This window comes from Schistocerca nitens, chromosome 10, assembly GCF_023898315.1.
Source record: "Schistocerca nitens isolate TAMUIC-IGC-003100 chromosome 10, iqSchNite1.1, whole genome shotgun sequence".
In the NCBI taxonomy this organism is placed as follows: domain Eukaryota; kingdom Metazoa; phylum Arthropoda; class Insecta; order Orthoptera; family Acrididae; genus Schistocerca; species Schistocerca nitens.
In genome coordinates, this window is record NC_064623.1 from 65,830,838 (window position 1) to 65,858,663 (window position 27,826).

The 27,826-nt window shown below is 43.1% G+C and overlaps 1 protein-coding gene across 1 annotated transcript in view; it reads left to right on the top strand.

Annotated features, from left to right (window-relative positions):
- The window catches only part of LOC126210262 (trichohyalin-like), a 255,624-nt gene extending 229,687 nt beyond the window's left edge, over positions 1-25,937 (top strand). Inside the window, exons 16-17 of the mRNA XM_049939452.1 lie at positions 7,731-8,054; positions 22,268-25,937. Of these exons, the coding sequence (XP_049795409.1) occupies positions 7,731-8,054; positions 22,268-22,366 (423 nt within the window). The 3' untranslated portion in view covers positions 22,367-25,937. The remainder of the gene's footprint in view (positions 1-7,730; positions 8,055-22,267) is intronic.
- Positions 25,938-27,826: the final 1,889 nt, after the last annotated feature.

The following is a 27,826-nucleotide window of genomic DNA, read 5'->3' on the forward strand; positions in this document are numbered from 1 at the left end:
GAAACTAACCTGATGATTGCACACACCGATCTTACCCAAGTGCTCAACAGGGAGGAAAGTATCTTATCTGCTTAAATTGTAAAACAATACAGGCATGTGGAATGGTAGTTTATAATTCATGTTGCATGAATTGTGTGCAGCACGCAGAATTTGTCCCGTAGATGGCACTAATCCCTACGTGATATTTCAGCTTCATCAACTAATGGCTGCCCACAAATACAGCTGTCACTTCCATTGTCATCGAGTGATCCATTTTCCTGTCTGTTCTTCAAAGAAACGTACATGTGATAATTCACACTAACTTTCTTTGCTAGTGCTTCAAGCTCAGAGAGCAACCATCTCACAGGATCTTCTCTGATGTTTGATTCAAAATAGTTATGACTTAAGTTGTATGCACGTACAACCTAATACGCTGATACAAATGGTATGTGCCATTCTGTGAGGCTAGTATGTGAGGCAATGGTGTTGCCCCGACAGTGTTCCACTTGAGTGAGAAGGCGTTAGAACTTGAAGTATACCTAAAAGGCTACATGCCTCTTGTAGAGAACATTCTTAAACTTTAAAACTTACTCGCCCCAGTAGGCATCTCATCACATACCAGATCATATATAGAGCAACCCACCAGATGCTCTACTAATCGCACCTAGGAAAAATATGTCATCCACCATATTTTGAAACAATTTCAAGGAAATTGGGTGGGACATGTTTTTCATCCAGCAATAGTGTTGTTCACCACTCTCATAGATTAATAACAACTCTTCATGTATCTACCAGTGAATGACGATAAGTGAAGGAGTCCAACAAATTTATGCTTAATGTTATTCCCCCATCATGCCCATCTGACTTGCAGTCATCTACACTGCTGGCCACCGTAAATGCAACACCCTGAAGGAAGCATCCGAATCAAGTGAAATTTACACCATGGGTTTGCAGCAATGAGATATGCAACTGATTAGAATTTCAGCGCAGACGCACATCACGCGCGCCTGTGGCGCCACCTCATATCGCCATTTAAGGCTTGGCGATTTCGACGAGTGTACGTTCAGCACGTGTGTTTACCTTGTGGTTGTTTCACAAGACGATCAGTTATGCCTCGTAGACAACAGCGAACATCTTTTGATCAAGTATCCGAGTTCGACAGAGGAAGGATAGTGGCTTACCGAGATTGTGGATTATCGTACAGAGAAATCGCTAGTCGTGTTGGACGAAACCAAACAACTGTAATGCGGATATGTGACCGTTGGATGCAGGAGGGTACGACGGACCGACGTGGTCGATCGCATTCACCTCGGTGCACCACTGCACGTGCTGATAGGCAAATTGTGCGCATGGCAGTGACGGATCGCTCAGTGACATCCCGAACCATAGCACAGCACTTTGCGTCTGTAACGCATCATCCAGTGTCTGCGCGTACCATTCGACGCCGTTTACAGCAGAGTGGTCTGTCCGCAAGACGTCCATTGCTTCGTCTACCATTGACGCAGAACCACAGACGTGGCCGTCGCCAATGGTGTGATGACAGACGGATGTGGACGGCAGAATGGAATGACGTTGTCTTTACTGACGAGGCACGCTTCTGTCTGCAGCACCACGATGGTCGGATTCGAGTGTGGAGACACCGTGGAGAGAGGATGCTGGACAGCTGCATCATGCACCGCCACACTGGTCTTGCACCGGGTATTATGGTATGGGGCGGTATTGGATATTACTCTCGCACGCCTCTAGTACGCATTGCCGGTACTTTAAATAGCCCGCGCTACATATCCGAGGTGCTGGAGCCAGTTGTCCTTCCTTACCTTCAGGGCTCGGCCACAGCCATATTTCAACTGGATAATGCGCGACCACACGTGGTACGCATTGTCCAAAGGTTCTTCGTCAATAACTAGAATGCACTGCTTCCCTGGCCGGCTCGCTCTCCGGATCTTTCGCCGATAGAAAACATGTGGTCCACGGTTGCTCAACGAGTGACCCAGATTACATCCCCAGCTGCCACACCAGATGATCTTTGGCAACGTGTGGAACCTGCTTGGGCTGCTGTACCCCAGGAACACATCCAACGTCTCTTTGACTCAATGCCGAGACGTGTGGCAGCGGTGATCTCCAACAATGGCGGCTACTCTGGCTACTGATTCTGGCAGGAACCACATGTCACAGACGTCTGTAAACGTAATCATTTGATACTTGGTCAACATGTTATCTACAAAATAAATCTTGTTGTGCTACCTCTTGTCTTTCTTGGTGTTGCATTTACGGTGGCCAGCAGTGTATGTCGTAAATATAGATATATGGCGATTCTACCCCTCAAAATCAGAAACATTGTAGACTCTGACGGGGAATTCAATTCCATCATGTTTTTAACACCTTCAAATATTATCAATGTGTTATTTGCTTGTATCATAATTTCTCTCTCTCAACCCAAATGTGAACATGCATAACAATAGCCGTTATTTTGGACATTATTGACGCCCTTTATTCCAATTATATTGCGGTGTCCCACAATATCACTCCAATGGGTACAATTGAGCTTTTGGAGATGCCTTCAATGGGACAACAAACTCGCTGCATAGCACAGCACTAGACTTACTGGCAGGATACTATGGATCATTTAGGGTCTTGGATAGTTCCCTTTCCGAAACAGATGGGCACACATTTAGAAAAAGAATCAGATCACGATGTGGGACAGTGGTGGTGGTGGTTAGTGTTTAACGTCCCGTCGACAACGAGGTCATTAGAGACGGAGCGCAAGCTCGGGTTAGGGAAGGATGGGGAAGGAAATCGGCCGTGCCCTTTCAAAGGAACCATCCCGGCATTTGCCTGAAACGATTTAGGGAAATCACGGAAAACCTAAATCAGGATGGTCGGAGACGGGATGATGTCGGACAGTGTTATCAATGTGAGCAAACGATATCCTGCCCCAAAGTGCACCTCGAACTAGCATGCCACCTATCTGACCCTCATCATCACTAACAGATGGCCAGAGAGGCTGCTGCTGGCCTACAGAATCCCCTTGCAGATGTCGATGGCCCAGACACTGATGATGCTCATGTTGGCCTGTGTGCGGTCGATGGTGACACAGACACTGATGGCGCAGGTGACGATGCTGCCGCAAGAGAGAGTGCGGAGCCAATCTCTGGCAATGCAGTCTGTGCGGGCGCCACCGGTCGTGAAGACCCGGGCGCGGACTGTTTCGCAGCCACTGGCGCAGATGCAGGTGAAGCCGGCGGTGCGAAAGCCACCAGTGCGGGCGGCGAAGTCTGCACTGCCAATCGCCAAGGCCCGGCTGTGTGTGCAGACGATGCCATCCAAGGGGATGGTAGGTCCAAACCAGTCAACATTTGTGAAAAAACAGCGTTAGTCTACGAGTATCGAAATTTTACACACATATGTGTGCGTGTTCGAAAGTTTGTGTGTGTGTGTGTGTGTGTGTGTGTGTGTGTGTGTGTGTATAAGAGTCTACAAGTATCGAAAATTTACACACAGACACACACACACACATGTAGTGAGAGCGAGACACCCACACAAACATATCTGTATAGTGAGAGCGTGAGAGAGAGAGAGAGAGAGAGAGAGAGAGAGAGAGAGACATACATATGCAAAACATAAAAGCTCAGCCTTTGCTGAATGCCTCTTGGGTGTGTATCCCCCCTCGAGCTTCTCTTCTAGCATTCACATGCAAATTGTCAGAGGCAGGAGGCAGCAATCTCTGATTGAATTCATCATCTAACATCGAACTCTGTGAATGTGTAAGCTGACTAACCATGAATGCAGTGGCCCATAATGTATTACACTGTCTGTCCTTCATTGAGGGCACTCAGTTTACTAGAAGAAAACAATGGTACTTGTTAAACATACATGGACATACACATATAAATAGCTAAGTTACTTACCATCATCACCATCAGGGTCCTGAGATGATGTGACCAACATGTGAATTCACATCAAGGGACTATCTCTCTAATGCTAGCAAAGCCTTCACCAGGGAAGACGAATGGAATATTCCAGAATTTGAAACACGAACAGCTGCTAGCATGAGTTTCTTAGAAGTAGATACCATAGGGATTGCGAAGCAACTCAAATCGCTTGATACTGGCAAGTCTTCAGGTCCAGATTGTATACCGATTAGGTTCCTTTCAGATTACGCTGACACAATAGCTCCCTACTTACCAATCATATACAACCGCTCGCTCACCGATAGATCTGTACCTACAGATTGGAAAATTGCGCAGGTCGCACCAGTGTTTAAGAAGGGTAGTAGGAGTAATCCATCGAACTACAGACCTATATCATTGACGTCGGTTTGCAGTACGGTTTTGGAGCACATACTGTATTCAAACATTATGAATCACCTCGAAGGGAACGATCTATTGATACGTAATCAGCATGGTTTCAGAAAACATCGTTCTTGTGCAACGCAGCTAGCTCTTTATTCGCACGAAGTAATGGCCGCTATCGACAGGGGATCTCAAGTTGATTACGTATTTCTAGATTTCCGGAAAGCTTTTGACTCCGTTCCTCACAAGCGACTTCTAACCAAGCTGCGGGCCTATGGGGTATCGTCTCAGTTGTGCAACTGGATTCGTGATTTCCTGTCAAGAAGGTCGCAGTTCGTAGTAATAGACGGCAAATCATCGAGTAAAACTGAAGTGATGTCAGGTGTTCCCCAGGGAAGCGTCCTGGGACCTCTGCTGTTCCTGATCTATATAAATGACCTGGGTGACAATCTGAGCAGTTCTCTTTGGTTGTTCGCAGATGATGCTGTAGTTTACCGTCTAGTAAGGTCATCCGAAGACCAGTATCAGTTGCAAAGCGATTTGGAAAAGATTGCTGTGTGGTGTGGCAGGTGGCAGTTGACGCTAAATAACGAAAAGTGTGAGGTGATCCACATGAGTTCCAAAAGAAATCCGTTGGAATTCGATTACTCGATAAATAGTACAATTCTCGAGGCTTTCAACTCAACTAAGTACCTGGGTGTAAAAATTACGAACAACTTCAGTTGGAAAGACCACATAGATAATATTGTGGGGAAGGCGAGCCAAAGGTTGCGTTTCATTGGCAGGACACTTGGAAGATGCAATAAGTCCACTAAAGAGAAAGCTTACACTACATTCGTTCGTCCTCTGTTAGAATATTGCTGCGCGGTGTGGGGTCCTTACTAGGTGGGATTGACGGACGACATCGAAAGGGTCCAAAAAAGGGCAACTCGTTTTGTATTATCACGTAATACGGGAGAGAGTGTGGCAGATATGATACGCGAGTTGGGATGGATGTCATTAAAGCAAAGACGTTTTTCGTCGCGGCGAGATCTATTTGCGAAATTTCAGTCACCAACTTTCTCTTCTGAATGTGAAAATATTTTGTTGAGCCCAACCTACATAGGTAGGAATGATCATCAAAATAAAATAAGAGATATCAGAGCTCGAACAGAAAGGTTTAGGTGTTCGTTTTTCCTGCGCGCTGTTCGGGAGTGGAATGGAATGGAGGTAGTATGATTGTGGTTCGATGAACCCTCTGCCAAGCACTTAAAGGTGAATTGCAGAGTAATCATGTAGATATAGATGTAGAAAGCCAAAAACTGCCTTGGTATACCATCATCACCATTCAACAATCTTAAAAACAGCGCTCATTAAGTAGAACGTGAAAATGCGCACCCACAGACACACACACACACGTGCACACACACACGTGCACACACACACGTGCACACACACACGTGCACACACACACACACACACACACACATATTTAAACTAAAAAAAGTAACCCGTAAGTCTTCCTCTGAAGTGCGTTACATTAAAGGAGCCATGGCATAGTATCATCCTCCTATTAGAGATGCTATCGTTTGTTGCCACTACCACTGCTACTGCAACTGCTGGAGCACATCATTATGACGAAGATGCTATTAATGCTGACAACACAAATGTTACAGGTGGAATGAAGTAAAATGGGGCTGCCAGCCCACTTTATATTGTCTCAGTTGGGGGAGCATTGGGAGGGGGTGAAATCCATGAGTAGGGATGCAGCTTTCATCAGGGTTGGAGATATATGATGCTGTTCCTGTGGCTGTGGTGGGGACTGCTAGGGGGACGCCATGGGTGAAATAATAAGACAAGAAATTGTTCTAAGGTAAGGCACTTATTTTTCACCCAACTTAATGGAGTGTTACATTATCTAATGCATGTACAAACCAATTCTTCTTCATCTTCGTCCTGAGGAGGTATAGCGGAGGACACTCATATATTTCTAGATTTGTAACTCCGAAATTCTGATAAATATCATGTATCCATATCGGTTCGACACTAAGCGATTGAGTCAATACGATCAAAAATTCGAAGTGATGCCTGTCTGACTGTCCTTGTGCAATTTTGACTTAACCCTAAAGCACCTTTATGTCTCATGATATATTTCACGTCTCTGAAATGTATTCTCTAAATGATAATTGTTGATAAGATCCTGCTAATGTGACCCTCGTTTGGGAAAATGATGAAAGTGACATCCTTAAATACAAACTGGCCATATTCATCAAGGAAGCTTTGTACACCAGTTAGGATGTTCGCATTTTGAGATGCCACAGTGGAATGGTTAGGATTTGATATGGCACTTACCAGTTTTTACAAGGCTTTGCAGAATTCCTGTATGTGGACAGTAGTTAATTAAGTGATTGTGGAGTATTAATTAGAGTGCTGGTACGTTTGCTGAGAACTTTTCAGAGGCTTCGAACTGAATAAGGACATCAATCAGTCCAGTCTTCACACTTTTATTCTGTTTTGAACAATCTATAACTACGGTTGAAGCTAATTTATTAAATTCCTTTGGACTGAGCAGACACCATCATTCTCTACACCCACATAGTACGTTGGACAGATCCTTGCATGAATATCAAACAGCATGGTGTAGACATTATTCGGCAAATCCTGTTGCAAATTGCCATAAGGGTAGAGCTCTGAATTAACAAACTTTTGAATCTGTTAAAATGAAGTTATCAAATTCAGCCAAATCATGGTTCATATTTGCATTGTTATTGGTTTGAAGTACGAGTGTGGTAACTTGAAGTGTTTCTAATTGAACTGACGTTTTACTACACGTTCGTCAATATGTATTCAGAAGTAGAGTACATTCAAATAGCTCCCATGATCTGAAATTTAGAGGCAATTAAATACCAGCTGTCAATACGCATTCAGAAATAGAGGATATTCAGATAGATCCCATGATCTGAAATTTAGAGGCAACTGAATGCCAATATCAAGTATTTTCGGAAGTTGCAAGCATTCCTCATCGATTACAGAGCTATGGGGCATTTTTCAAATTAATTTGTCAAGCAGAATCTTGTTCTCTTAAGGATTGGTGTCTCCCTGGATGTATGCATTGCTCCCAATCCCACTTGATACTAAAATGAGTTCTTCCTTTAAATTCACTATAATGCATTTCAGATCTTCCAAATAACCCATCTGTATATTGAGAGGAATGCATGCACTAAATGGTTTCTATTCATCTGTTGATGTCAGTTTATCCATAAACCATCCTGAATTTTCTAAACCATTCAATTCCAAATGTTACGCTGAAATATATGTATTTAAGGCTGATGTGATACCTACATTCTTCATGCAGTTAAGTACAAGTTACAGCTTCGCCAGTGCACTGCCCTTGTACGTAATACTACCACCCTCTGCATATGAGCATACCGCTATCAAATGACTTCTGTCACCTCAGTGTCAATGTTGTTATCTTTGCAGCCTCCTCCACTTCCGCCGAAGCCGCCTGTGGCCAAAGAAGACAGAGAGAAGGCCAAAGAGGCGGACCAGAAGAAAGAGAAGAAGAAGGAGAGGAAAGAGAAAAAAGACAAGCAGTCGTCGTCGTCCTCGTCCTCGTCGTCGAGCGCCTCGGAGGGCGAGGAGTCTGGGAAGGCCCTGGAGAGGGCGGGCGTGGGCCGCGGCACGTGGCAGCTGGTGGGCGGCGCCGGACACGCCGCCCTCAGCCTGAGGGCCGCCGGGAGGGCCGCCCCCGGGGAGCCGGACGCCGGGGAGCCGCCCTCGCCGCCCCCGCCGCTGCCGGCCACGGTGAGTCTACCCTGCTGACCATTGAAACTGCGACACCAGCCAGGGGTGGTGGGACACACGCACCTCCCTGCAATATTTAAACATTTAAATATTATGAGTTTAGATTAACCAATGCGGGGATAGGAAATCACGGGAACAATTGAAATAGCGCAACGCTCCACTGCAATTTTCATTTATTGTAACGCTTGATAGCCGGCCGAAGTGGCCGTGCGGTTAAAGGCGCTGCAGTCTGGAACCGCAAGACCGCTACGGTCGCAGGTTCGAATCCTGCCTCGGGCATGGATGTTTGTGGTGTCCTTAGGTTAGTTAGGTTTAACTAGTTCGAAGTTCTAGGGGACTAATGACCTCAGCAGTTGAGTCCCATAGTGTTCAGAGCCATTTGAACCATTTTTAACGCTTGATAACAGGCCAAGAAAATTTCGGGTGCTATACTTGACAGATACGAGGGCTATCCGCAAAGTACATTACGTTTTGGAATTAAAAATAAATAAAGTATTGGAATTTTTTTATTATATACAGATGAAAGCCACACTTAAATACTACTTTTCTACATAGTTGCCATTTAAATTAAGGCACTTATCGTAGCGATGGACGAGCTTGGAAATTCCTTCGTCGTAAAATTCGGCCGCCTGCGCCTTCGACCACGTGGTTACCTCTTCTTTTGGGACAGAAAAGGTGTGATTTTTGTGGATTTCCTGGAAAGAGGCACTACAATAAACTCTCAAAGGTATTGCCAAACTCTGCACAACCTCAGAAGAGCAGTACAAAACAAGCGCAGGGGAAAGTTGGGCTCAAAGATCTTGCTGATTCACGACATCGCCCGGGCCCACACGGCAAATACCACTCGTGAAGTTCTCGAATCTTTTAAGTGGGAGTTGTTTCCTCATCCGCCGTACAGTCCAGACCTGGCACCGAGCGACTTCCACTTATTACCAGCAATGAAGAAGTGGTTGGCTATGCAGCGTTTTGATGACGACGCACAGCTTCAAGAAGAGGTAACCACGTGGTTGAAGGCGCAGGCGGCCGAATTTTACGACGAAGGAATTTCCGAGCTCGTCCATCGCTACGATAAGTGCCTTAATTTAAATGGCAACTATGTAGAAAAGTAGTATTTAAGTGTGGCTTTCATCTGCATATAATAAAAAAAATTCCAATACTTTATTTTTAATTCCAAAACGTAAGCCCTCGTAATAGCACTAGAAGAATAAAAAACACCTGATTCAGTTTTCTGCACTTTAGTTAAAGTTCAACAGGGGGACACACCTTAAGTTCTCCCATAAATATAAATATTCACGTAGTCTTGTTGAACTGTCCCCTTAGAAAAATTATAAATGACTGTGCTTAAACTGACACACAATATTTTTAGCGCAACGCAATCTGACTTTTAATAATCCCCACAAAAGAATGGCCCTGACTAACAATAACCTATACCTTTCATGAATCACTTACCTCACAAAAATCTTCGTTACTCAAACTACTGCAATACAGCGAGCGCCAATACTGCCAGCTAAATAAAAGATTCTAACTACTGAAGGCACTGACTACTGATAGGCATAGTTAGCAAATGAAAGATTTTGATAAAGAACAAACAATGTATTTACCTTAGCGTGTCCATCAGAGACAGTAAATTTGTAAGACTGGATGTCATGAACTGATATATATATATATATATACACTGTCATAGACTTTGTAAGACTGGATGTCATGAACTGATATATATATATATATATATACACTGTCATAGACTTTGTAAGACTGGATGTCATGAACTTATATATATATCAGTTCATGACATCCAGTCTTACAAATTTACTGTCTCTGATGGACACGCGTCCAGATCATCCGTTCTCAAAACTCCGCCATCTCTCTCCCCACATCCACCACTGCTGGCGGCTCACCTCCAACTGCCCAACACTACAATAGCGAGTATTACAACAATGCTAACCAGCCATAATATATATAGCAGTTCATGACATCCAGTCTTACATATTTCAAAACTCCGCCATCTCTCTCCCCACATCCACCACTGCTGGCGGCTCACCTCCAACTGCCCAACACTACAATAGCGAGTATTACAACAATGCTAACCAGCCATAATATATATAGCAGTTCATGACATCCAGTCTTACATATTTCAAAACTCCGCCATTTCTCTCCCCACATCCACCACTGATGGCGGCTCACCTCCAACTGCACAACGCTACGCGCTGTTCACATCCAGCTGCCCAACACTACAATAGCGAATATTACAACAATGCAAACCAGCCACAGACTGCACACAGCACAGCCAGTGATTTTCATACAGAGCGCTACGTGGCGTTACCAATATAAAAACTTAAACAGCCTACTTACAGGGTTAAAGAACTGGTTATGAAACAGTCACTTATAACATCAAGGCAGGCACACTCCATGTAAAGAGAAAATAATTAGCAAGTTTACACATTGACTAGAACATTAAAATGAATTACAGGAAAGTGCACCGTCCACAGCACCTTACGGCGACAGTGAACCCCCAATAAGTTCCTTTCTTCACGATATCACATTAAGTACAGCTCAATAGTAATAAAAAATTTCGATTCCGCCCGTATATATATATATATATATATATATATATATATATATATATATATATATATATATATATACGTGAATAAGCACAATTAAAAATTGCTGAAAAAAAATAAATTGGAAGTTGACAAATCTATACTCAAAGGACCCGCACTCCATCGAAACAGCCCAAAAATGGCAACTTAATGGCTACCTAGAGTAATAAATTAAGAATAGCATGCTTATAGGTTGACTAAAATAAAGGAATAAATAACACATACACGGTTTCTGACGGCCGACAAATTGTGTTGGGCTATTGAGCAGTGATTAATTTAAAATAGCCACAACATACGCTAACCAGGTTAGCGGCGTATTTAAAGACATGTGTCGAGCAAGGTACCTAGTCAGAAGGTAATCAAAACTAGCAGGATTCCCTTACACGGCAGACGTGCTAACACATCCGTTCATACCCCAGGGTCAGCTAGCGCAACATAAATCATTGGCACATTTTAAAACAACATACTTAAATACCTTTGTTTACCACAAGCCTTAATTAGTTAACAGGTTAGGCTCTGTTATTGAGACCACGCAAATAAGGTTCCAATTTAAGGTATACAAGTCTATTTTGCCGTTTAACACGCGTCGTGACGAGGAAAAAGAAGAATCCAGCTAAGTAATTGAAAGTCACTACTTGGATCCAGTATTTGGCGATGCGCTCAAAGTCAACAGACAAAACTGAGAATCAAGTTTACACTCGCAAACAGCACACGCAGAACACGAGCTTAAGTGAACATTAAATAAACTGCTCCTTGTTCAATCATTTACACACCGACGAAACAACTAATCTTCGCCGAATTACTGTAGACGGCGGAATGCCCAGTTGCTTGCAAATAACGCAAATTATTGGTCAAAACGTCTTACTTTAAGTCCGACGACATCCGTAGGACAGGAGTTTCAATGAACAACCAGGCCTCATCCCCTTTGATCCGTCTACGAGCAAGACAGTGACATTGGCTGCTATCACGGCTTTAACGATGCATCACACCTGACACGAGTCACGCCAAACCATCAACAAAACGGCGTGGGCTCCTGTACGCTCCCAGACGCCCGCAGTCAGAGTCCCCCCTCAAGACTGACGCTCTCCCGCAAACACGGCAGGCAGCCGGCTGCAGCAAAGCCACAGCGCCCTCTGGCTAGGGTAAGGAAACAGCAGAGCGCGAAGCGGGGATTTCAAAAGGAACGCGCTACAGGCAAGGAGGAAACGCAGAGAACCAACCGTCACATTCCGTCACAGTTCAGGTAGTGCGAGGGCTACCCAGAAAATAACAGACGTTTTGGAAAAAAAAATTAACAGTATTGAAAACCAGTTTTATTAGACACATTATAAAGGCTTTCTTTTAAGCTGTCTTTCAACATAATCGCTATTCAAAGTGAGGCGCTTATCATACCGTGGCACAAGTTTGTGAATACTGTCTGCAGAAATCTGCCGTCTGCAATTGCAACCATTGGTTTATACTGGCATGCTTTTCGGCGTCAGTGTCAAAGCGTTGTGTAGCGAGCCATGTCTTCATTGCTGCGGAGAGATGGTAGTCGCTCAGCGCCAAACCCGAACTGCTTGGTGGACGATCAGACGCTTCCCATCCAAAACCCTGTAGGAGCTCTCCAGTACAACTTGCCATCTGCGGACGTGGCGTGCTCCTGGAAAAAAAAATAATAATAATGGCCTAAGTTCTCCCCGACGCTTGTTTCGTATCGCCCGCCTTAACTTTGTCAGTGTTTGATAATACCTCTCTGAAACTTTCTGGCAGATTAAAACTGTGTGCTGGACCAAGACTCGAACTCGGGACCTTTGCCTTTCGCGGGCAAGTGCTCTACGAACTGAACTACCCAAACACGACTCATGCCCCCTCCTCATAGCTTTAATTCCGCCAGTACCTCGTCTCCTACCTTCCAAACTTTACAGAAGCTCTCCTGCGAATCTTGCAGAACTAGCACTCATGAAAGAAAGGATGTTTTGGAGACATGGCTTAGCCACAGCTTGGAGGATGTTTACAGAATGAGAATTTCACTCTGGAGTGGAGTGTGCGCTGATATGAAACTTTCTGGCAGATTAAAACTGTGTGCCGGACCGAGACTCGAACTCGGGACCTTTGCCTTTCGCGGGCAAGTGCTCGCAGGAGAGCTTCTGTAAAGTTTGGAAGGTAGGAGACGAGGTACTGGCAGAAGTAAAGCTGTGAGGACGGGGCATCAGTCGTGCTTCGGTAGCTCAGTCGGTAGAGCACTTGCCCGCGAAAGGCATAGGTCCCGAGTTCGAGTCTCGGTCCAGCACACAGTTTTAATCTGCCACAAAGATTCATATCAGCGCACACTCCGCATCAGAGTGAAAAATCTGATTCTGAATACCTCTCTGAGTTAATTGTTGTGCCTCGTTCAAGGAAATCAGCGAGAATCACTCCCTTAGAATCCCAGAACACATAGCCATGATCTTTCTTGCCGACAGCGATTGCAAACACTTCCTTGGTTTATCGGGAGAATTTGTGTGTCCCCATTCCATCGACTGCCTTTTTGTTTCGTAGTTGACTTGCTTCCGCCAAGTCTCGTCCCCAGTTACGATCTATAACTTTGTTACCATTTTTCTCGTTATCTTCGAAGAAGGTCTGCGCTGCAGCCATTCTCTGTTTTTTGTGTTCTTCCAATAGGATTTTGGGAATCGACCTAGCACAAAATTTGTGGTAACCAAGCTTCTCTGCCACAATTTCAAGCACCAAACCCTGTGAAATTTGGATAGAATATTGCGAAGTTTCCGTAATCGTGAAACGACGATTTTTTCGAATTTTGTCGTTGATTTTCGTCACCAGTTCCTAGTCACAAGGCTAGGCCTACCACTGCAGCCCTCATCGTCAAGACCGGTACGGCCACTTTTAAAATCAAAGTCACATTGTCTCACTTAGCAAATGGTTCAAATAGCTCTAAGCGCTATGGGACTTAAAATCTGAGGTCATCAGTCCCCTACACTTGGAACTATTTAAACCTAACTAACCTAAGGGCATCACACACATCCATGCCCGAGGCAGGATTCGAACATGCGACCGTAGCAGCACCACGGTTCCGGACTGAAGCGCATAGAACCTCTCGGCCTCTACCTTAACATTCACTCATTATTCCTTTTCTGTACACATCAAAAACGTCGCGAAAAATTTCAATTGGTTTGCAGTTTTTTGCCAATGAAAGCCTAATCACAAAACGCCCCTCACAAGGGGCGGGATTTTTTATTGCAGCGCACATTTTAACACGTCACAAAAAGCAAAGTAGCGGAAACATAGTCCACCCGTTACCACCGCTGGCTGCGTACTGACAAGGGGAGGCGACGACGTTTGGAACGCGGATTTACTGCAAACTTCGTACACTCGTAGTACTCCACTAGGACAACGAAATGTGTAAGCAGTAGGCCGTACTTTCTCAAGCGTTATTGAGAAAATCGCAAGATAATTTCGGTCGTCAAATATATACCAGTGAGTGGCCATTTTTACCAGGAAGCGGCGGCAGCCGAGTGGTACGCCAGCACGGTAGCTCAGCGTGTTCGGTCAGAGAGCTAGTTGGCCTCTGTAACAAAAAACTGAGTGGAAGGATCTACAAACGAACTTGACCGCATGCCATGTGACGTCCGAAACGACCAAACACAACGATCAACAACGAAGAAGAAAAAAGGGAGAAAAAGTGGTTAGCGTTCAAGCAGTTATAATCGCTGGGTCGCTGGATGGAGTCCCGCTCGCCAGTTTTTTTTTTTTATTTCTAACACAGTCATTTTCTTTACTATTTATATTACAATTGATGCATGGGAAAAATACGTGTAATCGGATGAACTTTTATTAAATTTACAATGTTATTTGGCAGCCTACAAATTTTTATTATCACAAATACTATAATATTCACAACTACCGACTATTAAACGGCCAAACGCATAAAGTGATACTGAAAATTTATGCTTGTCCGTGATTTGAGAAATCCCTTATACCTGGAAGGAGCCCGAAATGACTTGTTATCTCCAAGTTTTGACCACCTTCGACATTACGAGTACAAGTTGCGGGATGGTATTTTTCGTGAAAACATGAAAAACAAAGGTAAACGGCACCAGCTGCATTGAATAAATGCTATGTTTCCGCACACGCAAGCTCTTTTGAGGTTTTCCGTGGAAAAACAAAACTCGTTAACATTTTCAAAAACCTCTCTTTCAGCCGATAATATGGAGCAAACCATGCATAAGGCAGCATTTCCTTAAAAATCGGCGCTGATCATTTGTCATGCAGTATCGAATGTATTTTAATAGCGTCTTCACGAGAAGCAATTTCTCGTTCTCTTTCGATTCAGTACGAACAATTTTGAAGACACGAACAAGCATACATTTTCAGTATCACTTTATGCGTTTGGTCGTTTACTATTCGGTAGTTATGAGTATTATATTATTTGTGATGATAAAAATTTGTAGACTGCCAAATAACATTGTAAATTTAATAAAAGTTCATCCGACTACACGTATTTTTCCCATTACATCAACTGTAATATAGATAGTAAAGAAAATGACTGTGTTAGAAATAAAAAAACTGACGAGCGAGACTCGATCCAGCAACCCAACGATTACAGAGCTTGAACACTGACCACTCGACTGCTGGCTCTTCGTGGTAAAAATGGCCACGCACATGTTTATATTTGAAGACCTAAATTATCTTGCGATTTTCTCAATAACGCTTGAGAAGTACGCGCTACTGCTTACACATTTTGTTGTCCTCATGGAGTACTGCGACTGTACGAATCTTGCAGTAAATCCGCGTTCCAAACGTCGTGGCCACCCCTTGAGAGTGTGGGAACGTTACGGCACCGAGATGGCGGCTGTAGACCCGACCAACGCCGCCAAAGACCAAAACGTCTGTTACTTTCTGGATTGCCGTCGTAAATAACCAAATTCTATTAGTCATGCACGTACCGTGTACTAGTATGGTTACATCTGTAAGTGATTTGTGGGCATAGAGTACACAGAGGTGCCACTTCATGCAGCCGGCACGGCTGGAACACAGTTGTTCGCTAAGTTCAAATGAGCTCATGTGCTGATACGTTCATGTCATTCTATACTCCTTCACCGCTCTGCCAGAGTTCATCAGTCTTGCGTGTTTAGTGATCCACAACTTCCAGATATTCATTAACGGACCTCTTCTATACATCAAGAGCTGCACTAGAAATGTTTCATTTGCCAAAACTGGTTTTCAGGTTTGTAACCCATGAGTAGTGGCATGTGATACAGAAGGACAAACAACTATATGTTCATCGATTTCTGTGAAATGATAACTGTGCACTTATAGCTGTAATGTAAGTCTACTTACATTATGCACTTCTAATGCAATGATATGCTTGTTTGTCAATACGACAGTATCTTAAATATGTCCTATAACACAGTGTACAGTTTGTCATCTATGTTACTGCTGTCAAATTTTAGGCACTAACATTTGATATCTGTCATATAGAGTAAACATGAAACTGACAGTCCAAGGAGTCTACATTACCTGTGTTTTGGTATTTCTAAGATAATATATACGTCTATATCTGTGACATGCATTCATATAATGATGTAAATTACAATGTTTAATAATAGGCATGTGAAGGCAGAATAATCAAAAGATATAAGATTTCAAAATAATCCAACATATCACACCAAATTAGACAATTTTCTTTTCAGAACATAGACTCCCGACTAAAATTATTCGGTTAAAACACTGTTGAAATTTTGTATATACATCTTATAACGTAACTCTGTTTGTTCATTATGTTGTCCGGTTGGTTTGTCATGTGAGTGTATTTTTCACTTTCTTCTAAAATATCTAATAATCTGCCTTTTTATTTTGCTTTGTGGAGAGTGGTCCTGTTTCTGTTAATATCATAAGCAGAACGCTTGTATTCTAGTAAATGAGCTCTTATTGCTTGAGGATTGGCTTTAAATTTAGAGAACACACTGATTTTAGTGAAGCGCACTTTAGTAACTCTAATCAGTAATCATTTACATACCCACCGATGGAGAGTACATGCACAAAGTTATGTTGAACGCCGAACACGTCACATGGATTCTTTAATGTTTTTGTCAGGCAGTGTGTTTACTCAATATCCAGGGTAAACATTAATGAAACCGGTAAACTGCAGTGACAGATTTCTCACTCGAAATGGAAGAAAAAAGGTCCACTGAACATGTGTCCAGAAATGGAGAGTGTGTTTGCAACGACAACAAAAATGGTTCAAATGGCTCTGAGCACTATGGGACTTAACATCTGTGGTCATCAGTCCCCTAGAACTTAGAACTACTTAAACCTAACTAACCTAAGGACATCACACACATCCATGCCCGAGGCAGGATTCGAACCGGCGACCGTAGCAGTCGCGAACGACAACACATCGTCCTGGAACACAGTACAGAGTTCCGTCATGTCCACGTCACAACATATGTTGAAAGGGGCCTCCATGGGATTGCAGGAGATGGGGATGCAGCAGTTGTCATACAAGATAAGCATAATCGTACTTTGGCTTACACCACGTTGGTGGGCGACTTGCCTGGAGCTTGTACTATGGTTTGTCTCAATATCCTGTGAAACCTGGTCCTCCAGATATGATGTATGCATAGTCCACTGCCCGAGCCCATAATCACACGAACACTCAAAAAAGGAATAAAATGTTGTGTGATGTGGTTGATGTCTGTGAGGGTACCTGTATTTGTATAGCCATGCTGCATCTGGACCGTGCTGCATCTTGGCTGTACACAAACATCTTTGATTGTTCCCAACATGAATACGGACCATTCTGCTGTTTACATTACGCTGTATCAATCACACAGCCTGCAACACACAAGGAACACATGGCACATGGCCAGAGGAACTTTCATTCTCCAGCACAATCTACTGTGGAATCTGTACCTACAGTTTGTCAGTTTCATTAATGTTCACCTCGTACACATAACAATGCCAACAAACTTGGAGATGTGGTAGAGTGAATTGAAGAACTAATTAAGGATTTGTATTTATGTCATCCAACACTGATAAAAGACCCTTTTTTCATCAGCTTCATATGGTAACGTTTCTGAAAATGAGTTTCTATACTAAACACATTACCCAAGACACACTTGTAACCTATGAAAGATTTTTAGTGTGGTTTTTGTTACTTCCTGTGTCTGTATACAAAAAATGATACGTATTATGAAAATTGAAAGTGGAGGAGGAGAACAGAAAAGAAAGGGAAGGGACTATTGATGTCAGCTGCATCCGGACTTCATATAAAATCAGCAGTGGTGACTGAAAACGTGCGCCAGACAGGGATTCGAACCCGGGATCTCTTTCTTACTGTCCGCAGCTCGTGGTCGTGTGGTAGCGTTCTCGTTTCCCACGCCCGGGTTCCCGGGTTCGATTCCCGGCGGGGTCAGGGATTTTCTCTGCCTCGTGATGACTGAGTGTTGTGTGATGTCCTTAGGTTAGTTAGGTTTAAGTAGTTCTAAGTTCTAGGGGACTGATGACTATAGATGTAAAGTCCCATAGTGCTCAGAGCCATTTGATTCATTTTTTTTCTTTCTTACTAGGCATTTACATTAACCACCGCACCACCCGAACACAAAGTTTATTGCAATCGCGCGGACTATCTTGCCACACCTCCCAGCTGACCCACGTCCCCACCTACCACCACCTGTCCACAGATACTTATAACAGTTTCCACAACGAAACTTTGTCTCGAAACCTGGCAGAAAATTCAAAGAGATTCTGGTCGTATGTGAAGTATGTTAGCAGCAAGACACAATCAATGCCTTCTCTCCGCGATAACAATGGAGATACTATCGAAAACAGTGCTGCCAAAGCATAGTTACTAAACACAGCCTTCCGAAATGCCTTCACAAAAGAAGACGATGTAAATATTCCAGAATTCGAATCGAGAACAGCTGCCAACATGAGTAACGTAAAAGTAAATATCCTCAGAGTAGTGAAGCAACTTAAATCACATAATAAAAGCAAGTCTTCTGGTCCAGACTGTATACCAATTAGGTTCCTTTCGGAGTATGCTGATGCATTAGCTCCATACTTAACAATGATATACAACCGTTCGCTCTACGAAAGATCCGTACCCAAAGAGTGGAAAGTTGCGCAGGTCACACCAATATTCAAGAAAGGTAGCAGGAGTAATCCACTAAATTACAGGACCACATCGTTAACGTCGATATGCAGCAGGATTTTGGAACATACATTGTGTTCAAATATTATGAATTATCTCGAAGAAAACTGACTATTGACACACAGTCAACGTGGGTTTAGAAAACATCATTCCTGTGAAACACAACTAGCTCTTTATTCACATGAAGTGCTGAGTGCTATTGACAAGGGATTTCAGAAGGATTCCGTATTTCTGGATTTCCGGAAGGCTTTTGATACTGTACCACACAAGCGGCTTTTAGTGAAATTGCGTGCTTATGGAATATCGTCTCAGTTATGTGACTGGATTTGTGATTTCCTGTCAGAGAGGTCACAGTTCGTAATAATTGACGGAAAGTCATCGAGTAAAACAGGGGTGATTTCTGGCTTTCCCCAAAGTAGTGTTATAGGCCCTTTGCTGTTCCTTATATAAATAAACGATTTGGGAGACGATCTGAGAAGCCGTCTTAGGTTGTTTGCAGATGACGCTGTCGTTTATCGACTAATAAAGTCACCAGAAGATCAAAACAAACAGCAAAACGATTTAAAAACGATAACTGAATGGTGCAAAAATTGGCAATTGGCCGTAAACAACGAAAAGTGTGAGGTCATCCAGATGAGTGCTAAAAGGAATTCGTTAAACTTCGGTTACACGATAAATCAGTCAAATATAAAGGCCGTAAATTCAATTAAATACCTAGGTATTACAATTGCGAACAGCTTAAACTGGAAGGAACACATAGAAAATGTTGTGGGGAAGGCTAACCAAAGACTGCGTTTTATTGGAAGGACACTTAGAAAATGTGCTAGGTATACTAAGGAGACTGCCTGCACTACGCTTGTCCGTCCTCTTTCAGAATACTGCTGCGCGTTGTGGGATCCTTACCAGATAGGACTGACGGAGTACATCGAAAAAGTTCAAAGAATGACACCACGTTTTGTATTATCGCGAAATATGGGAGAGAGTGTCACAGAAATGATACAGGATTTGGGCTGGACATCATTAAACGAAAGGCGTTTTTCGATTCGATGGAATCTTCTCACGAAATTCCAATCACCAACTTTCTCCTCCGAATGCGAAAATATTTTGTTGAAACCGACCTGCATAGGGAGAAACGATCACCACGATAAAATAAGGAAAATCGGAGCTCGTGCGGAAAGATATAGGTGTTCGTTCTTTCCGCGTGCTTTACGAGATTGGAATATCAGAGAATTGTGAAGATGGTTCGATGAACGCTCTGCCAGGCACTTAAATGTGATTTGCAGAGTATTCATGAAGATGTAGATGTAGATCCTGACTGAAGGTGGTTAAGTTGAATCATTTATATAAATGTGTGGTGTCCTTCTATTTTACATGTCTGAAAGGACAGACACCATGAATACATATAAAAATTACACGTGTGAAAAACTATTACAGTAAAATGAAAAATTTCCGTGTAAAAGAGTCCGCGAACGAGCCGTTAGGGTGATAATTGTTAATGACTTCAGCATCATTTACTGTCCTCGTTAGTAAAAGTGCAAATGGAATGGAAACTATTTGATTAAGAACCCCGTCTGACTGGCCTGAAATTTCGTCAATGATGACTCCGAGAACAGGTGCTCTCAGAAGCCAAGTTACAGACCCTCCTGGGCGAAAGTTGTGTGCTACACGTCGCCTGACGTTAGTAGCAAGAGGGGCTGGTGGGCTACAATGCATATATCGCATTGTCCAACTGCGGGTCATGTGTGAAATATTTTCACCTGGACCAGCTTTCACATAGATGATACACCCTGCATACAGGCTGAATCATAAATGAGGAAACATAGTTTGAGGATAGCGAGTTCCTGTGTACTGTGTGTCCGTAAAATCTCTCTGCAGTGACGAGCTCCAAGTGTGCATAATGTTGCGGGGTGCATAATGTTGCCAGGAGTCATGTCACTCCATAAGCTTTGGGACAGAATTCATTGCTAGTGGCTGCAGTTACATTGGGAGATGGTTTCAACGTTATTTCAGTTAAAACAACGAAATTAATTATATTAATTACACTTAAATACACTGCACCCACCAACACCACTGTATGTGCTGGAGACGTTTTCCTCTTTCTTGAAGGCATAGCTCAATGCGTTTACATATATTTGCGAATACCTTCACCAATGTTTCACGTGCAATATAATGTAGATAATCAATTATCGCTCCCTTCAGTTCATCTGTTGTCTTTGGCTTATTTTGATATACAGTCACACCCCATAGAAGATAGTCTGGTAGAAACAGATATAGCGAGTACAGGAACCAGAGACATTTCGTAATTACTCTCTCTCCAAAGATTTCTTAATGACCAAATTTGTCAGTTTTGGGAATTAATGTAGGCAGATAGTTGAAACCAAGTCTTATCAGTGAAAAAGTTTCGATCTAAAACACCAAGGTTAACAAATGGCTGAAATCACAATACTCTATTCGTTTCACATGGTCTCTACAATGTAATTGTTGCACAGCAGTGATTTTATATGGATTCATCCCCTGTTCTTTTGTTACGGCCTTCGTCCGCAGCTCGTGGTCGTGTGGTAGCGTTCTCGCTTCCCGCGCCCGGATTCCCGGGTTCGATTCCCGGCGGGGTCAGGGATTTTATCTGCCTCGTGATGACTGGGTGTTGTGTGATGTCCTTAGGTTAGTTAGGTTTAAGTAGTTCTAAGTTCTAGGGGACTGATGACCATAGCTGTTAAGTCCCATAGTGCTCAGAGCCATTTGAACATTTTGTTACGGCCTTATGTACTGTCGTAGAAGAGACTTTAGCCCCTGCTGTAATCTCCTTACTGATTTTGTTGGTCTCTGCAACGTGATGTCCGAAATATCGTCAATCTTCCGTTCTGTTAAGATTGTGAGCCTTCCAGTACGTGGTGCATGGTGAACTGAACCTGTTGCCCAGAATTTGCGAGTTAAATCACTTACACTGTCACTATGAGGTCACCTCGAAGCGGGGAAACGGAATCTAAATTGTTACCTCAGATGCTCCGTAAAGTTGCCTACTGCACGTAAAACCTCTATCTCCAAAAACGGCCTCTCTGCAATGGTAGGTATTCTCACCACACTCAGCTTACACAAGAACTAGACAATAACTGACAGCTGCAACGCACGTGCAACACTATTATAACCACTTCCGGTCAACGTAACACGTGCAGGCGAGACTTGTATGTCCTGCCAACCTTTGGAGCTCCACAAGGCGAGACACGCAAGGCTCACCGCTGTGGAGAGATTCAGCGGACGCACGGTTTTAAGCACAGTTGTTATATGTTTATCCTAGACTTACAATTAAAAAAACATAGACAGAAGGTTAATCATTTAGTGAGACACTCAAGACCATTTAAAATCTGTACATGTTGTCACCAAAGTCCCCATCAGATCGGTATGGAATCTAAAGACGACATCAAGAACAACAGTAGCAGCAACCGAGGAAGGGTTTCAACGTATGCTTTCTTTTTCAGGCACCGCCAGGACCACCGGGGATCACGCGTCCAATCAGCTATGTGCCCGGTCGGACAGACGGCGACAACAAGGAAGACGACGGCGCCATCTTCGTCTGAGAAGCGGCCATAGCGCCTTCTGTAAACACTCACTCGTGAATGTGACAAATAAAATTAGTCAGTTTTTATTCCACATCCCTTGTTCATTCTGATGTGAGATCTTTAGTAGATATCTGAATAGTGTAAGATGCATACGGCGTTTATTCAGGCCCAGGCCAATTACATGTTTTAACATCTTCCTTGGAAACCAATGTGATGTGTTCCTACTAATTACACTTTCTAAGTCTGTAATTCTCTGAAGAGAACGCTAATCACCTCCATTGAAAAGTAAGCGACATGAATGTTTTGGTGAGGACCACAATATTATAATTTAAATGTAGTAAACTTAAGAACTCCAAGTTACTTGATGTTCATCAAATTGCGTGTACGCGCGTTTGTGTGTGTGTGTGTGTGTGTGTGTGTGTGTGTGTGTGTGCTGTGTATATATTTTTCCCGTGACATTGTGACGACCTAATTTGTTGTTAAGGACTAGCGATTATCATAGCCTAATATAATCTGTTATTCCTGAAGCCTTCAGTCCAAATACTGGTTTGAGAGAATCCTGAACACCAGTGTATCGTATGCAAGTCCCTTCTGTCCTGCTTAGCTACTGCAGTTCATATCTACTAGAACCCTAGTACTGCATTCAAGCCTAAGTCTTCCTCCATAACCAAATCGATGACTCCCTGACCCCTCAGGAGTTGTCGTAATAACCGATCCCTTCTTTTAGTCAGATCGTGCTGTAAATTTCATTTCTCCTCGTTTCGATTTGGTACCCTCTCATAAGCTATGCCATCTACCCATCTCTGCTATTTATCGTACACGTTTCAGTTCCACATATGGCGAAAATTCAGACCAAATGCAACGCACATGTCACAGTAAAGGGGGCTGAAGCTGCCGCATCAATACCCTGTGGATCGTTCTGGCGACAATCAAGGCATGTATATTCACAAGCAAATGGTCGTAAAGGTAGAGCTTAGAATACTGTGATAAACTGTCCCAACAACCTTACACCTTTTGTTGCAGTTCACCAATGGTTCCTGCAGACCCTGTTTCCCACTTCATTATTTCCCACACCTGTTCAATTGGCGAGAGATCTTTTGATGTCGCTGGCCATAGTACGCTATATGTGGACGTGCATTGTCCTGCTGAAAGAGCACACCACCCTAAAGTCGAAGAAGCGGCTGTAGCATGGAGATAACAGAGCGTGGAATGTAGCGGACATTGGTTACTTTACACTGCAGGAACACCCAATGGCCCCTCGCACCATAAATTTGGGGTGTGGCCTGAGTGCCATGGGCGAATGCTGTCTGGAATAGACAGCTCACTACGTCTACGCCACACACCTGTACATCAATCACTCGCATGCGGACAGAACGTACTCTCATCACTCAAGACAACAGAGAGCCATTCCACTCCCCAGTGAACTCTTTCACGACACGGGGGTAGTGTTGCGGTGTCAGTGGTTGCTTGGCCAGAGGCACACATCTGCTGCAAGCAGATGACGCAGCAGGTGTGCGTAGATTTATACCCTGTGTGATGTAGCGGCCGGCCACTGCTGCTGGCATAATTAATCGAACCCGGTCTACAGCTGTGTCAATATTCCACAGACCGCTGACGAAAACAGCGACACACCACCGGTACAAAGTGTGCACCATGTGTGACAATCCATTGATATGTCAATCTAACTTCCTACAGGCCCATGGTTGAAGCTGTTCACCAGGAGTCTGTACTTTTCGGCGGGCCATGGTTGTACCCTAGAGTGAATGTTGCGTACACTGTTTACCTCTGAACTCAGCACAGTTACTGCCTGAAGAGCCAAATAGAGGACGCACAGACAGTCTTCCTGACCGCCACTGACCGTTACAGACTAACAACCAACACAAAAACATCTCAGTATGCAGACGTTATTCCGTGGTACCATTGAGCACATTCCCTGAGGATATTGCATTAATTTTTTCGGCGGTATATTTGACATTAATGTATTGCTAATTAAGGAGAGCATTTATTTCTATACTCAAAAAGAATGACCCGACTTCAAAACTCCATATTTATTGATAAAAACATAGTACAAACACGGGATGGATTGCAAAACACTCACAAAATCTTTAAGTTTTAGCTGTGCTATTACAAATTCCCTACGTGTCCACCAGCAACAGCACAAACATCTAGACGATAGCTAAATTCGACATAAACTTCACACAATGTATCTGCTTTTTCAGAAGTTACGGTGGCTGTCGTTATGTTTTTCATTTCTTCTGTGTCACGACATATGGCGTAGATGAACACTGTTTCCTTCACATAACCTGACAAGAAAAAATCGCATGGCGGTCTTCTTTGCCGATCTTGGAGGCCGAGAATGCAGGGCGGTGTCTCAGGGTCCTGTACGCCCTATACAGCGTTGAGGCAGAGCCACTGAGAAACTTATGTACGTTGTTGTGCCAGTGTGACGGGTCACCATCCTGTTGGGAAATTAAGTCATCGGAGTCCTCCGGAAGTTGTGGAAAAGGCCAGTTCTGCAGCATCTGAAGATAACTGATTCCAGTTACCGTGTTTTCCTCGAAAAAGAATGGACCGTACACTTTCAGACGAGAAATGGCACAAAAACCGTTCACTTGAGATGTGTCGCTTTTGTGCTCAGTAATGTCATCAGGGCTCTGCAGTCTCCAAAGTAAGTTGCCGCTAACATGAAATGTTGCTTCATCACTGAAAATTAAACGTGGTAAAAATGTAAAGAGACGTACCGCTGCTGGTGGACACATAGAGCATTTATAATAGCACAGCTAAAACTTCAAGATTTTGTGAGTATTTGGCAATCTATCTCATGTCTGTAGTATGCTTTTATCAATAAATATGGAGTTTTGAAATCAGGTCATTCTTTTTGAAACACACTGTATTATATGTTATTTATTTGTACCTTGACCATGCATTCTTGCTGCCCAAAATGTAAAACTCACCTCCCTCTTTTTGCATCTCATTTGCTAATCTCATTCGACAGTATCACTTGTCTGAATTCCTTGTCTTACTTCCATTAAGGTTCGTATTCTAACCTCTTCTCATGGCTCTACCAATTCCGTTCAACTGATTCTACCGGTATTTCCTCTGACATAATTACAACACTGTTGGCCATCAGTAAAAACCTCTTCTCCCTGAACCTTAATTCCTTTACCAAATTTCTCGTTGTTTTACACTACTCCTTGCTCCATGTGCAGATTGAATAACACGAGGGATCTGACTCAATGCTGAATCACTTCATTCTCAACTACCCCCTCATTTTCAAAATCTTCTACCATTCATAACCTTTGTACAGGTTTTATACAACCATTCACTCCCTGTAATTTATCTCTGATAACTTCAAAATTTAGAAGAATGTAAAATAATATATGTTGTTCCATTGTGTGTTACTTGAAAGTATTTTAATGTATGAATTGAGCTCTGGCGTTCTTGTGTCATGTTATTGCTACTGAAGTAGTTCGAAAATGAAAGTACAGTTTAAGTTTTCTTACAGGGCCGAATATCGGCTCTTCATTTCTTAAGAGTTGTTTTCCTGCAAACATTGATTATAAAGTGTACAAATAATAAAATGTGTTGTCTTCCCCTGTTGTGTATAACTTCATTTATTTTGCTTCTAGCCCTTACTGAACAAACGCATCACCGAATCCGTAAATGTATGCTACGTCGGAGATTATCTTTCTCAGCAATCAAGTGAAACAGTGACGTGATGAGGACGTACGACAAAAATATGTAGACTTTGTGACTAGCCTACAGACAGGAGAAGAAACGTGAAAGAAAAAGAAACACGTTTAATAAATTTCAGTGAAAGTCCATGTGAATTCTAACGAGGATGGAAAATACTGTTTTTAATTTCAAATGACAAAAGGTACCAGAGGGTTAATAGGGTCGTTAGTATCGTTGCCTACAGCCGCTGATATTAACAAAGTTAAAATTCCGCATATTACTGAATGTTAAGCGAATCTATCACATATCGGTTTTCCGGACAATTTTGAAAAATACGTCGCTTCGGTAGCGCTTTTATTTTTACTTAAAGTGGTGTTGTTAGGGCGTGGTCCACTTCCCTAATCTGCAGTCCGACACGCTTTTCATTCGGCAGTGCCTGATGGATTCAATGAGCAATCGAGCGTAATGAAGGATCCAGTAAATGGTGGATGAAATTGTGCAAACTCGTTACCTAATGTTACGCATAGCAAGTGCACTACTAGGAAAATGTATGGTGCAATTTGTAGATTAGTCCACATTCGTGAGTTATATGAGGTCTGAGGTCTTTCCAGAACTTCTTAACATGGCGCTTTACTTATCTCTGAGTGGCTGTAAGGCAATTTTCCGTGTCAGGAGTAACCCACCCTCACATTTAAAAGCATTTAATAATTCTGTTAACATATTTCTTGGACCTAGAGCGAGACAGAGCGAGCTGTTTGAGATGAGATCTAATGTAGGATCCAATTACTTTCGGTTAAATCTCATACGAGCTGGTTGTGGGGCAGATGAAGTTCCAGTTGGGAATAATCTGAGAGTAAATCTACAGTTCTGGCGTGTGCCTTACAAGGGACAATTTCCGAGAACCTTGGTCAGAACCGAGGCACACGGCCAGCCGGAGTGGCCGTGCGGTTCTAGGCACTACAGTCTGGAACCGAGAGACCGCTACAGTCGCAGGTTCGAATCCTGCCTCGGGCGTGGATGTGTGTGATGTCCTTAGGTTAGTTAGGTTTAATTAGTTCTAAGTTCTAGGCGACTGATGACCGTCAGAAGTTAAGTCTCATAGTGCTCAGAGCCATTTTCGAGGCACACGAACTAAATTTAATTTGTTTGTGGGAGAAGGTGTTTCACAGAAATATGTGACAATTGCTGCCTTTTCTTCAAAATCTCGATGATGAGCATGCTGTAGACATTCTCGTTTCCTATGATCACAACAGCCGTGTTTCGACTGGCCTATCCGCTATCGCACTCTTCGTGTGGAACTTCCTGGATGAGCGCCAGATGCCTACTCCCCAGTGAAAAAGCGAACTTGAAAAGCATTTCATACGAATATGTAACACTCCGGACAGAAAGTTAGTAACCCCTTACATGACGCAGTCACTGTGTAACATCGGCAGTTGCGTTGATAGTAGTCTCTTTTCGCCGAGTCTACCAGTTTCTGCAGGTGTGACTTGTCCACCCGAAGACACTCAAGGCAAATGAAAATGAAACAATTTTCGGCATCATTCAAATTTTACCACTGGCCGTTTCGATGGTTCACGCCATCGTCTTCACTTCGAGCGTTGTTTAGTTACATAGGTGGTGTTAGTGACGAGCAGAAAAGCCTTTGCACAACAGCAGACCAACGGCAATGTAGGTTATGTTGCGCCATTTGCTAACGATAAAAACTGTTTTTTTAGAAAAGCCACTTGTAAAGTCAAAAAACATATATTTTTTTAGAGTAAATTGTACTTTTTGAGCAACTGACAGCTTCAATAACGGATAGGA